This window comes from Alosa pseudoharengus, unplaced genomic scaffold (genome assembly GCF_046254945.1).
Source record: "Alosa pseudoharengus isolate Yale_2024_CS ecotype anadromous, Long Island Sound unplaced genomic scaffold, YU_APseudo_1.1 YU_APseudo_1.1_scf_20, whole genome shotgun sequence".
In the NCBI taxonomy this organism is placed as follows: domain Eukaryota; kingdom Metazoa; phylum Chordata; class Actinopteri; order Clupeiformes; family Clupeidae; genus Alosa; species Alosa pseudoharengus.
Window position 1 is genome coordinate 22884198 of NW_027468664.1, and position 17892 is coordinate 22902089.

Sequence of the window (17892 nt, forward strand, 5' to 3'; positions counted from 1 at the left end):
CACTGATATTATCACAACAGATCAGAATGTCCCTTTTGCATCTATTCAAAACGTTGCGACACACTGGAACCTTTGTCTGTGTAACATAACATTGTGTCTCACATGATCAGGAAAGCAACGTTTGTGTGCTCTCTAGATTGGCATTATGAATGTCCTATTTGCATATTTCCAAAATGTTGAAATAAGACAGTATAGTCTTTGTCTTTATGTTGTATTGCACCTGAGATGACCAGTAGAGCACTGTTTGATCTCTAGATTAGGACATCAAATGCAAAGTAACCATTTGCATCCCCTCCTGCTATTTTACGGTCACAAACTTGTGTGTCTGGTATATTGTGTGTGACATCTGGGAAGCTAGGTATCACCCCAGCATTTGTGTTTTCAAACTTGTGCCTGTGAGTGGGGAAAACATAAGGGGACTTGACAGCATGCTGTTTTGCAGTCAGCTCGGTCTGCGGCTTAGTTTTAAGAGATTTTAAGCTTTGAAGCTAATGGCTTGATTGGAAGCATTTGGCATGAAAAAGATTGAAAAGAACTAATTAACCTTAGGATTCCCCTCACGTCAGCAGGGGTAATCCTTTTTCAGAAGACATTCACTGCACCTGTAGGGCTTGGAGCTGTGTGTGTGTCTGTGTGTGTTATACATTTGAGCTACTTGACCTTAATATGTACACACTTGTTGTGTACTGTGTACACACATACACACACACAATACATACATGCACATTCAACACACACACACATACTGTTCACACATACACATCCAACCCATGTACATACACAGACAGACACACACAACATGAAATGTGTTGGAAAAACCATGCAGATTCAGAGTAGTTGCACTTCCAATGAATGCACTCTACAAGCAAGAATGAAGAATATAAGGTAAAGAACTGAAGTGGTCACATTATAAATGAATGTTACTTTGTGTCAGGTTCACACACCGTTCAATTTAGCACCTATCCTATTTTTTAACCATAGTTATAATGATGTCATTGTTATATGGCCTTAAAAGTAGGTGGGACGATTGCATAGTTCATCCATTTGAAAGATCATCATTCAAGCAGCCCTCTGTTACAGGGATCAGTTATGTGTTCTGCCCGGGGAGTTTGACTGATTCCGCGTAGGAATAACCAGGAACGCTATGATATTTCTGCTTGCAAGTCAAAGCGTGCTGTGAATGGGTTGGGAGAAATGGGAAATGACAGGGAGCATTACACAGTATTTCCTGGCCTCAGTGTCGGCAGAAACCCTAAAAGAACATCAAAATGCCAGTGGTGGTGTATGTGTATGTGTGTGTGTGCATGTGGAGGGTGTGCAAAAAGTGTATGTGTGTGTATGTGTGTAGAGTGTGTGCAAAAAGTGTATGTGTGTGTGTGTGTGCATGTGGAGGGTGTGCAAAAAGTGTATGTGTGTGTGCATGTGGAGGGTGTGCAAAAAGTGTGTGTGTGTGTGTGTGTGTGTGTGTGTGTGTGTGTGCGCGCATGTGGAGGGTGTGCAAAAAGTCTGTGTGTGTGTGTGTGTGTGCATGTGGAGGGTGTGCAAAAAGTGTGTGTGTGTGTGTGTGTGCATGTGGAGGGTGTGCAAAAAGTGTGTGTGTGTGTGTGTGTGTGTGTGTGTGTGTGTGTGCATGTGGAGGGTGTGCAAAAAGTGTAGCCCTCCATGTACCTCTTTCCATGATGTCACATGTCTATAATAGGATTTAACACATATCCACCAGTATCTTCAATTGCTTTGGGTTTGTTTAGAAAAGAAGGGAAAAAAAGAAAAAGTAAAAGTCAAACATAGCTGTAACCTTTCCAGAACGACTCGACTGGCCGGTAATCACCATGACCAATCCGCTAATTGGACCTCCAGGGATCTGCGTGGTAGAAGTTTACCCTCATGCGTAATGGACTTAAACTGAAAGAGGTGAGTATCGGTCACAGTCACTTGTTGAGTATCAGTTCCCAGCTAATCTTCAGGCTGAGAGGGTATCACCTTTTCTCTGCACTGACTCTCAAGCTTTCACTACTTGCTTGCTGGCCCAACTATAGGGGAAACTGTTGTAAATCAGCAATGAACATAAAACTCTCAGTGCAATCAAACTATGTCAAATTAAATGTGTTATTATTATTGATACTTTTGTTATTATGCTTAATGTAGGCTTTTCAACTTTATTTGAAACTATTATTTTTAACTATTGTAGTGTTCATATACTGTAAGTTATTCTGGAAAGTGTCTGCCAAATACTATAAACATAAACATAAATAAGAAGACAGACATACCCCTCTTATCTGCGTGCAATACAGGTTGACACTGTTAGCCTAGCATAGCTTAATTCACTGAAAGTGGGTTATTCTCATTAACCTATAGCTAGCCTATAGTTAAAAGGGAGCTATAGGCTAACTGGAACAACCTGCCTCCAGTGAATTATGCTATGATTATGCTATAGGCCTGGCCCACGCCCGAGAACATTCCTTTCCTGCATTTGATTTAGTCTTCACTGTGAAAAGGGTTAAAGCCTCATATGACTTTAACTGAGAGACATGCTAAATAGAAGGGCATCTTTAAAACTAATCTTTTAGCAGTCACTATGCAAATAAATGATATACAAGTATAACGGAAGCTAGTGTCATTACTCGGATTATGCAAATACACAGACACAGACACACACACACACTGGCAGATAAGCAATCAAGCCTTCCAGCCAATAAGAAAATAGCAGCACGCAAATGTGGTATGTTTCTGAAGACTTCAATCATTGTCAATCCCTTGAGGCTGTGTCTACATTAAGCTGGGTAAATAAAAAAACACATATGAGGTGAAAATGATCTCAGTCCACATTCAATGAGTTTTGACCTATACGTCACTTTAAGTCCTATAAGTCTTCTGTGTGTGTGTGTGTGTGTGTGTGTGTGTGTGTGTGTGTACCGGTATATACATTTTAAAAACATGGTGAAGCTGCTATGTGGTTCAGCTCTAGAACCAACTTCTCTACTAGTAGCCAGTTTCAAATCTCGATTTGTCCAGTCCACATTAAGCCGCATAAATATAAATACGCACATTTGAGGTGAAAACAATCTCGGTCCACATTATTGTTTTTCAAAAGTTTTGCATCCACACTAGAACATCATAGAAGTGTGTGTTGTTGGTAGTATCTGGAACTCCGACTTTTATCACCATCATCCTGGCAACCGCACCTCATCGTATGTGAAGCCCTCCGTTTCCCCAATACATACTAACGCAAATCTGGAGTCTTCAAATTTATCTACCACCTCAGATATTGTTTTGGAAAAGTATCATTTTCAGTGTCGGAATACGCTGTTTTAATGTGGAAAGAAGGGCTAATAATTATGTGTATTTATTTATATTATATTATATTATATTATATTATAACTTCTGGTTTTAATGTGGACATGACCTCAGCAGAACACAAAAACACCGGGAAGAGAAGAAGCACACTCCAATCAAAACGAGCCAACGTCAGAGTTTCAAGTATTGCTTGCTGTAATGTACAAGAAAGCATTCGTCAGGAAATCAGAAGATCCCCCCCCACAAACCCCCCAACCAAAATGACCCCTCATTAACCGATTACAGTACAAAAACCAATGAGCAAATAAAACAGGTCCTCAAAAAAACAAACAGAAACAAAATGAATCAGAAACAGCAAAAAAGGTATACACAGTGTCCGGCGTCCGCATCGGATGAGACGCGGACAGACGGAGTTTGTCTGAATGCGCTGAGCATTAATGTAAAGGTGCTTCGCCGGCCCTCGCACCGCACTGAGGGGTCATTGTTATGCCCTGTTGCAGTGCAGTCGTGGCGGGCCGTTCAGGTCAATTCAGTTTAGTTCATCACGTAGTGAAAACACTACAAAAGGTGCACAACAGTGAGACACACACACACACACACACACACACACACACACACACACACACACACACGGCCACCACAGTCTTTCTTTGTCTCAGGCCGCATGTTAACCTGATGACCGTGGGCAGGGCGCGAGAGCGCCCCCTCAAGTGAAGTCTCATGATAGCACCCTCCTGGAGGACCCCCCCCCAGACACGTTGCGGATGTGTAGTCCATCAAGTAGTCCTCAAGAAGGGTGGGAGGTGGGAGGGCATCGCTCCGTCTCCCGATGCCTGAGGAGGGGGGCCTCACTACGAGTGGCGACCCCTAAAGCTGCTGCAGGCAAGGTAAGCGTAACCATGGTGACGCTCAAGCCATCGCTGGGCCCTGGAGGACGCTGCGACGATCACAGCGGCGCCACGAGGGCCACACTCAGACGTGGTAGGTGTAGTCCGTCAGGTAGTCTTTGAGCCTGTTGGGCAGAGGGAGGGCGCGGACCTGCCGCGTGGACCGGTTGATGGCGATGCGGCACAGGTGCTGAAGCGAAGGCGTGGCCGCGTACGCCGGCTTGGTCAGCAGCAGCTGCACGGTCACATTGTTGTTGGAACCGAGCGGCGCCGCACCTGACCCTGGACCCGGACCTTGACCCTGACCCTGTCCAGCCTTGCAGGAGGTCCGCGAGAGCTTGACGTAGTGCTCCACCAGGTGCACGACGCTGTCAAACTGCTTCAGCTTGGGCTTGACCAGCACCACGGAGTCCAGCTTGAACTTGCCGTCGGCGTACTCGATGCGCAGGTTGGTGGGGCCGGCCGCGGTCATGGCGGAGATGGTGAAGAGGTAGTCGCGCTGGGAGCTGTCCCGCACCAGGAAGGTGCCCTCCGGCGAGTCTGCAAGGATCTCCTTCGCCTCGTTGGCAGTGAGGCGGCCCCAGTACCAGCCTGCACGCACACACACACACACACACACACACACACAGAGGCAAAGATAGTGAGTAGTCATCTACACACACACACACACACACACACGCACGCGCACACACACACAGAGGCAAAGATAGTGAGTAGTGATGTACATACACACACACACACACACACACACACACACACACACACACACAAGCACAGATAGTGAGTAGTCATGTACACACACACAAGCACACGTGAAGCACTGCCTTGCGCTCTATGCCATCCAGTTTGGAGGAGAAAATAAATCCAACTGATATCCAATCCAATCATTCTGCCAATGTTAGTTTTGGACTGGATATTTACATGCCAACACAAAAGGTTGTGTTGCTTGGGCGGTGGTGATTAAAACACCATAATTCACAAAGCTGTCTTCTTTTAATGTAGGTATACCTTCATCAAAGGCTATAGGCTTACTTCAAGTCAGGTCTACTTGAGTCTATGTGCGTGTGGAAACCATTATTATTATTCCATTCTCAGAGTTTTATATGGGCTTATCATGGTAAAGTAGCTTATTATCAGTTGGATTTATTTTCTCCTCCAAACTGGATGGCATAGAGCGCAAGGCAGTGCTTCATGTGTGCGTGAAAACTAACCCAAAACTAACATTGGCACAATGATTGATGCTGGATTTGAACCAATGATCCTTAGATCAAAGCTCACTCCTCTAACCACTGTGCTACGGCACATCTTGTACATAATGAAACTGCAATATTTTTTAACACTTAAAGCCTCGGTTGCTAGGTAACGATAAACAAATTCAAAGATCGTAATTCTTGATTTCTTATTCTTGATTCTTCTTGCTTACAAACTGACAGTTTTATGCGTTCACTAAACAAAGATTATGGAAATTAAACACCACTTTTCCATCAAAAAGCTTGTTGTAAAAGGCCTAACTTGTTAGATTTAAGACCTAAGTTCGCTAGCTCTGTGCCTGCCTGCCTGCCTGCGCGTGCTATGGTGCCCGGCTCGCCGACCCTAGCCGAGAGATGTGATGCAGGACATCCCCTGATTGGCTAGTCAATAGGCGATGCAAAGTGCTAATTGGCTATGCAGAAACGGTGTCAAGACCGTGCCAAAATTCGCTGATTGGCTCTTTAGAAACGACGACAAAACACTGCCAAAATTTGTGTCTGTAAAAAAGTTTTGTAGCTTCGTAGATCCAGCGGTTCCACACACGTTCAAACTAAATCACCGTGGACAAATGTTTTTTACAAGTGCACAAAATATTTCTGCAGGTACGCATTTTTTTTTTGCACACAGACAAATTAATTCCACAGCTACAAAACGGTTCTACACTTGTGCAAATCATATCCTCGAAGACAGTTATTTTTCCGCACATGCACAAAATATTTCTACAAGTACAAAGTTTCCGTGCACATGCACAATTTTTTTATACAGTTGCGAAACTCGATTACACATACACAATATTTATACACACACACACATCTGCATCTGCACATATCAGCACAGAGCATAGTCAGAGGTGCATGATCATGAACACACACCTAGGCACAGATGGTTAAGTAGCTGTCATGTACACACCTATACACACACACACACACTCACTCACTCACTCTCACAGAGGGTGAGCCATTACTGTATATACAAGCATATGTATGCACAGATGTTGAACAGTAATGTGCAGACACACATTAGCACCGAGAGTGAGTATTCGTACACACACACACACACAAGTTGTCAATATGAAATGGTTTAATGTGTTTGAGGTGATTTCTGTGAAAATGACTGTTGTTGCTCATACTGCAGCCTCTCCAATTCAAAGTGCTTAATTAGCATGACTGCATTTTTATGGTTTAGTAGTAGCAATTATTAACATGAGTAGTGTTGCCAAGGCATTAAGATGGATAAGATCATTTTCATTGATGAGTTAAGATACCCAAAGTTAAGAAAACAGTCTTTTCCTCAAAGGCAGAAGTATGCATTGCATCATTCAAAGGAAATCTTATGTGCAGCATCACATGAATCTAGCACCAAATATGGTTTATTTCCACATTTCAAATATGGTTTATTTCCACATTCCACATTTGGTTTATTTCATTACAACATTATTTTATTACATTCCAACTGTCATGGAAAACATGAACCACTGAAAACAAGTTGGATGATTTTTATCACTAAAATTTAATCTCAATAATATAAAACAGCTAACACAAGCACCCAACCCACTCCTGCAGTATAAGTATAAACACCAAGTTGTGTCAGTAACAGTGATGTGGATCTGGTTCCTCTCCTTGGATTACAGAAATACCGACACCTTATCTCCCAACCCTACCCTGGCATCATGTGACCCAACCCAGCACATGGCATTCCACAACAAATCATAAAACACTCACTGACACTTTTGTGTCCGTATTTACAGTTGAGCAAAGGCATGCACAAGACTTTATGACTGCTGCTCCCGACGCACGTGTCTGGTGCAAGGATTGGGCTACAACCTCTAATATGTGTTTTTTTTTCCCTTTCCTAACCCCAAAAACTAAATTGTATGACTGTGATAAATCATATTGATGCCTGGGTTGAAAGTGGCTCAACCCACGATGTGCAGTTTAGACATGCGGAGTGATGCTGAGATTGCTGACAACTACTCGGTCGTGTCGGACTTCCCTATGTCATGAAGTAGACGGCCCATCTCAGACCCCCTTCACCAGGCAGACAGGTGCAGCTCATATGCCACTGGATGGCACATACAAGTGGCACACATGCCCGCGACACACACACGCACACACACACACACAACAACGAGGTGTAGTGTGTGTGTGTGTGTGTGTGTGTTGGGGGGGGGGGGTTATGGCCAGTGAGAGGTGAATAGGTTTTGGTCAGCAAAGAGTTAATCTCACAGTCCACACACACACACACACACACACACACACACACACACACACACACACACACACACACACACACGGGGTGTACAGCCAGGCTCCACTATTCCGTGGAATGCAATATATGAATGCAAGTACCCTGAATGTTTCATGGCTACCTTTACTGAATATTTCTAAAAACAAAATGCAAAATGTATTTATTTTCCATTGCTATGATTTAAAATATGCGCAATAAGAAACTATGATGAAATGCAAGAATAAAGATTATATATATTATTGGGTAATACAAATTGGAGTTTGTAATCAGTTCTTAGAGGGTTTCTGTTTTTCGACTGAGGCTTAGTTAGATATTTAACACTAGTATGGTAGATGCCCAAAAAGGGTCTGAAGTAAAGAGTTTAGTACAGAGGTTCACCAATCGCCATAGCTTCGGTGTGCTGTTATAGGGCTACATCATGACTCAAAATATAGTCCATTTCTACAGCACATTCCAACTGTCTCGGAAAATATGAACCACTAAAAACAATTTGGACGATTTAATCTCAACAATAAAACAACACAAGCACCCACACACCCGCGTTCACACACACGCACACAACACCTCAATCCTTGAGATTGTTCTACATGCATACTATCTCTAACTATGAAATATATTGTGGAATTCGGTAAAGCCTGTATCAAGACCGTTCCTACAACTCTGCACACGGCAGCTTTCCCTACTTAACCCAAACGGAAATATGATCATGTTTTTTATTCGTTCTGGGAAATTAGGAAGAAAAACAACACGTCCATATTCTAAAGGATACGTATGAGAGAGGCATTTTAGCGAAGTGAATTATGCCGCTTTTATATAGCCTAATGATCGTTGATTTTGAGAGGGGATGGGACTGACGGAATAATTCTCTTTAATTGAGCAAGATGGAAATAGTTTTTAATAGGCCTAGATAAGCGTTATTCCGTAGCCTACACCTGCCTCGGTTCTATTCTACAACTCTACACAATTTCAGGGTTATTCTTGAACACATTAGGTATGGCTGCAGACCAAATAAAAATTCAGTCAGTCAACCAAGAAAGGAATGTACCGCGCTGGCATAAGATATCATTAACTAGGAAAACAAATACTGTTACCTGTATTTTTCAGGTCTCTCATGGCGGAGGCCACGCGACTCTGGTCAGTCTCTACGGCGCGGCTTTCAGTTTCCGATCTCCGATTATTTTCGATGGTTTCGGATGAGTGGCAAGTCATTGGAATTGCTAGCCACCAGAAGAGCGATACACATCCAACACACGTTACAGTCCCTTCCTGACGACAGGTTCCAATTGCTTTTATAAGACAGTTCCCTTGTGCGCAAAATAATCCTTTTAGCTCTTCGTTATCATGTGCAAAGCTGCATGTCCGTCTGCAAATAAGAAAAAAGACTGGTGAGACCACATCTTCAACACTATAGATTGTTTTATATGGCTATCAATGGCCTCCCTTTGTTTCCGTCTTACACCGAGTAGCCTGATACACTGTTAAATGTTGCCTTCATGACAAGCGCATAAACTGACCCACAATAGTCTACACATGACAGACTTGATTCCAGCAGAACGTGGACACTCGTTTTCAGTGTGCGATCAGGGATGCAGGGTAGCGCATTCTCCGAACCACCACTAACAAGTCTACTTGGAAATGGCAATGACAGTCCCCGTCCTCTCAGCGCAAACGATCGCTCTCTACTTATAAAAAAGTAGGCTAAGCAATTAGATTGACAATAATAAAAAAACAGTTATTTACGCAAATCACAATTTAATCACATTTGGACAGTTCTGCGTACTGCGTAATGTTATGTGCTTGTTATGTTACCCATGATGGCCAAGTTAAACGGTAAAGTATTGGCCTGACAGACACATTCGATTCAAATGTGTGGGCGAAATGCGAGATCTGCATGCATGTTATTGCATTTAAACAATATGATATAAAGCAATTACTTACATGTAATAAACAAACACACTTACTCTTAATAAAACTGAGATTAAGACAAGGGTCCATGATATGCTCTCTCTGGAAACGAGCAAGCACTACAAACCAAATATTTCAATGACGCCTGACCTAACGTTAACCTGCAATGGCGATCCCGACGACTGTACGGAAGTCATTAAAAACTCTGAATAAATACCATTCACAAGCCTGTCACTCTGGATAGCGAACTGTCACAGAAACACCGCTGGACATAACGCAGTGGCTGTATTGTGTCGGTAGATAGTAGGCGCCGTGGCATGATCATAGCCTATGTCGACTGGCAAAATGTCACGAAGAACAATGAGAGCAGGCAAGGTATAGGCTACAAAAAACAGCCGTGTCAAACGCTGCGAGGGAGGCGTAACGTTAGCTGCGGGGGACAGACAGATTGTTGGCGTGAACTGCGTTTCACTCACATGTAGCCTAATGGCTAGACTGTTACCCACCATGAAAGTCTAAGTTTAACCGACATACATTCCACTCCAAAATAAACGTATTTTTCAGTGACCAGCGCAGCGTCTCTTTGGTATATAATAACAATCCCGATTGAACAGATCAATACACAAAAGAACGAGTTCTAGGAACTTTCCAGGAATCGTATCACGTGGTACGTCAGTAAAGCGTTTTCTTAAGGTAGTGCGACACAAATAACTTTGGAAGTACATCAACTGGGTAGGCCACCTGGACCTAATGCAAATCTATGTAATTTGAATCAATTTACACAAATAATTGAATTCACCTCCTGTTTTTATATGTTTTTCCTGACAGTGTGAATTCCATTTCCTAAGATCCTGGCTCACACTTGACTACCTATTTCACTAAATTAATCAAATTGCACAATGATATGCAGAACCTGAGGCCCTGTTTAGACAACAATGAAAACGATGCAACCGGTGATGGTTTTTTGCCTTTGACCCTGTAATTTAGACGCAAACGGAGGTCTTATCCCCCGCAAACGAAGTTTTTAAAAACTCTGGGCTGATCGTTTTTTGGGGAAAACTCTGTTTGTTCGTTTGCGTCTAAACTAAAGAGGTACATCGGAGATTTATGTGACAAGGCGGAGATTTTTAGTCAGTTCAAAAGAGAAAGAGGAAGTGATTCGTTGCTGTTGTTGATATTTTCGGGATTCTGATTGGCTAACATGGGCATGAGCTTCTTGTTGCACTGCCACGTACAGGTTTCGCATGCTCTTGAAGGCATAGGCTACCGGGTTAGTGTAAAGGAAAACTTTTCTGAAAAACTGACAGGTGTGCATAATGTTATGTTTCATTTTCCGGTGGTCTTATTACACTTTCTAACTTGAGAGGAGACAAGTTTTAAATAGGAAAATTACCGTACATTTTAGTCATTTTTAAACGTGATGCTAGTAGGCGAGATGCTAATGGTCTAATCCAATTCAATGATTTATCCTAGGCTGGAGCTATTGTGGTGTCGCCAGACTCAGAGAACGGCTGGATGAACTGGAGAAAGTTAATAAAATCAATTGTTTAACTCAAGGGGAGGTGGAACATGACTGTAATTCCCCAAATGGTGGAATATCCCTTTAAGAAGCGATAGTGAGGCGCTATTTCAAACTAAATCGTAACACTGCGCATCTGCGACTTTGCAAATGAAACTGCTCACAGGCAATTATTCCTGCCACCTTAATAGTGGGAACGGTACCCAGGTAGGCCTACGGTACCCAAACAAATGGGTTTAATTGTGTCAATCATTTCAACAGCCTGTAGTAAATGTAACACTAGAAAACACATTCAAAGTTCAAAGTTAATTTAAGTCATTGTAACCTTTAATATATTTAGTTTAATAGGCTATTATGCTATTTTGCATAAGTTTGGATTAATGCTTACTAGAACCATCAGGAGTTGCCACAAGGCCATACAGCATAATTCAATGATGTAAATTTTGACAGTTTATGTTAGAACACAGCAAGCATCTCCATGCTTAAAAGTCTTTCAGTTGTGGTGAAATATTTTTAAATCTCTTTAGTAAAATTTGACCAGTCCAGTTTACCAGTAGCCACACATCTGATAGAAGTCAGCGCAGGTAGGCTACACTACCGTTGAAAAAAAAGTTTGGGGTCACATAGAAATTTCCATACCACTTCATTATAGACAGAATACCAGCTGAGATCAGTAGCATTTTTTTTTAATCAGGGTAGCAGTTTTCAGATTACATTATGTGCTTACATAAAGGGTTCTCAATTGTTGTAGAAAGAAATGGCTGATCTTTAATGCAATATCTACATTGCCCATTATCAGCAACCATTCATCCAATGTTCCAAAGCCACATTCTGTTTACTAATCTGATATCATTTTAAAAGGCTAACTGACAAAACATTGGAGAACCCTTTTGCAATTATATAAGCACATAATGTAATCGGCTGGTATTCTGTCTATAATTGAGTGGAATGGAAATTATTAAGTGACCCCCAACTTTTCACCGGTAGCGTATATTTTCAACATTTAATGAAATATGAACTGATATCAGAGGTAGCTATCACATAATTTATCTCCATATTGACAAGAGAGGTATAAGCATCCACTATACACATGCAATGAATGATCAAACCAGGACTGAGTGTGCTGGACTTCACTAATGTTAGTACAACTGGTCTCAGGCAGAGACATTTTGATGGATAAAACAACATTGCTGTCATTACAGAACTGTATCAAATGTTTTGCAAATAATGGGTGGCTCTTTGATGAGTCAATGTTAAAGTCCCCCATAACAAAAGCAGAGGTAGATTCATCATTCTCAGTGGAGGAGTGCACAAATGCCATTGCCAACCTGTTCATAAATTCATCCTCTGACTGGTTAGACTCATAACGGATTGACCATAGACCTTTATGATAGCAAACTTCTAGTTATTGTATCCAATTAATCTCAAACCCAATAAATATTCAGTCTTATCAGTCACTAGTGGATCAAGATAATGTTTGTGTGTGTGTGTGTGTGTGTGTGTGTGTGTGTGTGTGTGTATGTGTGTGTGTAAGAGAGAAAAAGATAGTGTGTGGGTGAGATAGAGAGAAAAAAAGAAAAACGTGTATGTGTGTAAGAGAGAAAGAGAGAGAGAGAGAGAGAGAGAGAGAGAGAGAGAGAGAGAGAGAGAGATTTACAAGATTCTTGGAAATTCTGTTACGAGGAAGCGTACTGCTACATGGAAAGACATTGGCAGCCACAGTCTGACCTCTTCAAACAGGCAGTTATGTTCCCTCAGCATTCTCACATCACAATGTAACCAAATTTACAAACTGAATATAATCTCCAAAAACACGCACATGCTGTTTGTTAGAGGGATAACAAGCATTATTCAGTTCTTCTATTAACAATTATTCTTTTAATGTATACGGCCCGATTACTTTTGAAGGTCTTTTGTTAAAAAAAACAACACCTTTGACTAAACAGTGTACTAAAGTATACAGTGAATGAGAGGGTACTCCAAGCACCTACCATTGGACTACACAGTGTCCAATACAGACTACTAATGTAGGTTAATAGGCTACAGAAACTCCCATCCCACACAGAGTAGGAGCTCACTAGGCCTGTACTGTATTCAATTAGCAGGGAGGTCCAGGCATATCCCGCAAGGGTCAATGCCAAACTACATCCTGTATCTAGTACCTCTAGTGATAAAAGTCACTGAATTGCTGTACGTTCTCTTCATCTCCAACGACAATGGGAATCAAAGGATAAGCGTTTATTGCACAAGGAACACGTGGACTTTGTCGCCTCCTGCTGCTGAGAAGAGATGAAACATTTAAAAGTGAACCACTGATTTTGATGTTTTTTTGTTTTTTTAATAAACGTTGTCTACTAAAAATTCTGTGAATATAAATGTTTTATCATAATGTAAAATTTAATTTCTGGATAATACATTTTGGATTATTTTGTTATTTTTTATTTCATAGGATTTGCTACATATGATTTGATTGTGTTTTGGTTTGATTTGCTTTCTAATCTTTCAGTGTTTGTTCTGTGTGCCATTAATAGAGTCTACACCACATCTTTTACACAGAGAATATTCTACACTTCAGTGAAACATTAGGATATTCCACCCTCAGAATGTCCTAGTGCAGTTCTAGAAAACACATTGTGTTCTATTTCAAACCTCCGGCACATGGCATTACACAAGAAGAAGGATATATAGACTACAGAATATTTTAGTGTAGAAGCTGAATTATCACGTTTATATTTATGTTTAAGGATCTTAGCAGACACTTTTGTCCAAAGCGATTAACCATGACATCAATAAACATTATATAAAGATTAAAATAAACAATTTGAATAGCTTAGAATAGTAAAAAAAAAACATACAGCTCTGGAAAAAAATAAGAATTTCAGAATACTATTTATAGGTATGTGTTTGAGTAAAATTAACAGTTTTGTTTTATTCTATCAACTACTGACAATATTTCTCTCAAATTCCAAAAAAGAAAAATTTAGACCATTTATTTGCAGAAAATGACAAATGGTCAAAATAACAAAAAAGATGCAGTGTTTTCAGACCTTAAAAAATTGCAGTAAATCCTGAATTGAACCCTTATTTTCCTTGCTAAATAGTGTTCTTTTCAATTCTTTTGGCATGGTCAATAGTTATCTTTTGATTCCAATTACGTGTGAGGTAGCCTACTACTAGCACTATTTTTGCCATCCAGATGGTCTTAATGCAAGAGGATAGTGATGACCACAGCAGTGGTATTTATATTTTTCCTTCTTAAATACGATTTAGTTCAGGTAATCAGTACCATTAAGTAGAATGAGGTGTGCTGGAATTCAACCGACACTGGAATGGAATGGCTGTCATACATGCAGAGATGCTGATTTCAAAATTGCAGTCTCTTATTTTTTTCTAAAACTATGAACATAATACAAACCACAACTCTGTAATAAATAGTTGGATTATAAAATATTATTAGATTAAAAATGTTTGGGACGTTTCATGAGCATATGGTCCTCTTTTGTATAATTATTCTACATATTCTACAGAAGTCTTGGACCTTTTCAAATTATCTTGCATGAGGTAATGTGTACTTGAGAAGTATACCTTTATAGGTATGTGTTTGAGTAAATTTAACAGTTTTGTTTTATTCTATCAACTACTGACAACATTTCTCCCAAATTCCAAAAAAAAAAAAAATGTAGACCATTTATTTGCAAAAAATGACAAATGGTCAAAATAACAAAAAAGATGCAGTGTTTTCAGACCTCAAAAAATTGCAGTAAAGCCTGAATTGAACCCTTCTTTTCCTTGCTAAATAGCGTTCTTTTCAATTCTTTTGGCATGGTCAATAGTTTTCTTTTGATTCCAATTACGTGTGAGGCAGAGCCATGGTAGAGTTGCGACAACTCCATAATAATAATAACAGTAATAGTAGGCTATCAATAGCCTAATTATAATAATAAACGATTTATGTATCGACTATGACTTTTCTGCTGCTCAGTCTTTATCAGTCCCTCATCAAATAAATTAAAAGAGGCTAAGCCCAATAAATGTGCCACACGTAATAGCCGAATATAAGATAACCCTTGCCTATCCCATTGTAATTAGGCAGCACTACACCACCACGAACAAGCTGTCATTAAGTTTTTGCGTTTAGTAGGCCTACAACTTTTATGACGTGACGTTTCTTGGGCATTTTAGCTTCACCATCACGTCAAGTTGTAACGTATGCGCAATGCTCATCTAGGCTATGGATTTAAGTGGCTTAAAGGCAGCAAAAGTGGGATATAGTGCAACTGCTTCCCCAAAACAATTCCTCCATAACTGTGTATTTAATCGTTTGATATGTGGATAACTTTCAGTGGACTAAACAAAAGGTAAAGATTTTGTTATCACAAGGCTAGCTGGTTCGTTATATGGCGAAGCATATAGCCAACTTTGTTTGCAGCAGTGAAGCTGAGTTTGTTGTTAACATTGTTGGTAACTGTCAGTGAATTTAACCCCAACATATAAGAACCACAAGTATGGCTTTGCCCACAAACTCTGGTACCAAGAGGAGAGCCTGCTAATGTAAGGAAGAATTCCTCACACCATCAGTCTCTGACTGCAGCCCAAAAGCTGTGTCTTTTATTGTACAGATGCACACAGAAAATAGGAAGCAAGACATAGCGACTTTATTGTGACATACTATCTCACCCCCCCACACACACACACACAGACAGGGTGCAGTTCCTGTCTGTCTGGGTGCACACTTGTACTCTCTGTTCTTAGAACTCAGCACAACAACATTTAACTTGAACTCTCTGTTCTTAGAACTCAGCACAACAATATTTCTGCTTACAGCTTACACAAATGGTTATACAATGATAATAATTTCCTTACAGTAGGCGTAAACGTTTCTTCAGTTAGCAGTAGCCTACTGTTTTTTTTATGTTGCATTCATTTTCATTGGCAAAAGCTAGCCTAATATATAATATAAAATGAGAACCTATATAGATTTGAGGGAGCTGCAGCTGTTAGCATCAGCACGGTCATATTAACACAGCACAGTGAAGGATCGTGTAAACCATACCTGTCAACACTCCCGTTTTTCCCGGGTTTCTCCCGTATTTCAAGGTCATCTCCCAGCACCCTTCCGTTTTGTTATTTCTCCCGGAAAACTCCTGTAATTTGCAAGGCCATCAAACTTCATTTTAAAATCATTGATCCATTCAGGTTGCCAGATTGTGTATGAAATACACCCTACACATACACGATCACTTAGTTTCAATTTCAACCGTTTTGTCATAGGCTAAAACCTGGCAACCCAAAACCCAAATAAGGAGCGGGTGCCCTACGCAGCCTGAGTCTCGTTGTAAGCAAGCGGGCTAGTTGAATGGCCTACTCCAGAACTAGCTGTTGTGAAATTGTTTAACTGATTAACTGATTAACTGAGTTAATTGATTAACACATCACATAAACTGTTATTGAGTGTTGTTGATACACTGAACTTGTGCCCTCGGAACCAAATCTGACAGCAAGCAGCTTTGGAGTTTTGGAAGTAGGCTGCAGGCAGGCAGCTGGTGGATAACTGGCATGCGTAAGGTAATGGTAAGGTAAAAGCAATTTGAGCAATTTTTCAAAGTTGAAACACGTGTATGAAACGTATTAAATATGCAAACACAGATCCGGTAGGCCTATAAACACTGACCCCCCCCCCCCCCCCCCCCCCCCCCGAAAAAAAATCTCCCGTTTTTGGAAAGCTAATTTTTTCTGTAGTGTAGCCATAATGTTCTTGACAGTGATGTATGCCTGTGCTGTGTGTCATGCAATGCCAGTATGCTGTTGTCCATTAACAGAGAAAGGCCCCCCCCCACTACAGCACCCCCAACCAAAACTCACTTCCCACGGCCCTGCGTCATAACCAACTTCATGATGCATTATGGCAGCTAATTATGAATGATTAGAATTTTAATCTGAATAATGCATTATAAATATGTCAAGATCTGCCTTCTCACTTGTCAGTTTTATGATGCATCATAACTACTTTGCTTTGCTAAATGCGTATAGTGATGCATAAAGAGTTTTGACTTCTACTGTCTATAACTATAAGTATATGTAATAGTTATAATAATTTATACATCTTCGTACAGCACACTATTACAAACAGCTATCCAATATTGGTGTTATTTGTCAGCTGTAAGTAAATTGACAAGAATATGACCCTATTATTAACAGATATAAGTTCACTGAGTAATTAAAGGGTGCAATGAACTAGCCTAAGTACCGAGTCTAGCATTTTTACCCCATATGCACAATATTATAAATTACTATGTTAATGTCATAGGTGTTATTTGTCAGCTTTAGGTAAAGTAGAGCAAATGAGGTGTTGTTATAAATAGATATAAGGTTATTATATATGAGGCACAACTAAATGCATTCCTTTTGTCTTTACTGTCCAGGCTCTCATTTCATTGTAGGATAATAGGGTCATATTCTTGTCACTTTACTTAGAGCTGACAAATAACACTTATGATATTGCATAGCTGTTTATAATTGTGTGCTGTACGGAGATGTATAAATTATTATAACTTTATTACATATACTTATAGCTGTAGATATATAGGACTACAGTAGAAGTCAAAACTATGCATCACTATACGCATTTAGCAAAGCAAAGTAGTTATGATGCATCATAAAACTGACAAGTGAGACGGCAGATCTTGACATATTTATAATGCATTATTCAGATTAAAATTATAATCATTCATAATTAGCTGTCATAATGCATCATGAAGTTGGTTATGACGACTTGTGAATACATATAGA

At 40.3% G+C, this 17892-nt stretch overlaps 1 protein-coding gene across 4 annotated transcripts; it reads right to left on the reverse strand.

The window, feature by feature from the left end:
• Positions 1-3471: 3471 nt before the first annotated feature.
• socs2 (suppressor of cytokine signaling 2) lies at positions 3472-10194 on the reverse strand. Of its 4 annotated transcripts, none has more exons than XM_076296900.1 (3): positions 10091-10194; positions 8771-9042; positions 3472-4772 (listed from the first exon to the last, which is right to left on the reverse strand). In XM_076296900.1, the coding sequence occupies exons 2-3, from the start codon at positions 8886-8888 to the stop codon at positions 4267-4269; spliced, it is 624 nt and encodes a 207-aa protein (XP_076153015.1). In that variant the 5' UTR covers positions 8889-9042; positions 10091-10194; the 3' UTR covers positions 3472-4266. The 4 variants fall into 4 exon arrangements, with proteins under 4 accessions (XP_076153015.1, XP_076153014.1, XP_076153012.1 ...); XM_076296899.1 differs by lacking the exon at positions 10091-10194 and adding an exon at positions 9802-10079; XM_076296897.1 differs by lacking the exon at positions 10091-10194 and adding an exon at positions 9641-10079.
• Positions 10195-17892: the final 7698 nt, after the last annotated feature.

What these genes read in the sequence shown, in the direction of transcription:
- socs2 (XM_076296900.1), bottom strand. Translation starts at nt 8,888, where the DNA reads ATGACTTGCCACTCATCCGAAACCATCGAAAATAATCGGAGATCGGAA. An exon ending in GAGAGACCTGAAAAATACAG is followed by an intron (nt 4,773 to 8,770) that starts GTAACAGTATTT and finishes GTGTGCGTGCAG; the next exon opens with GCTGGTACTGGGGCCGCCTC.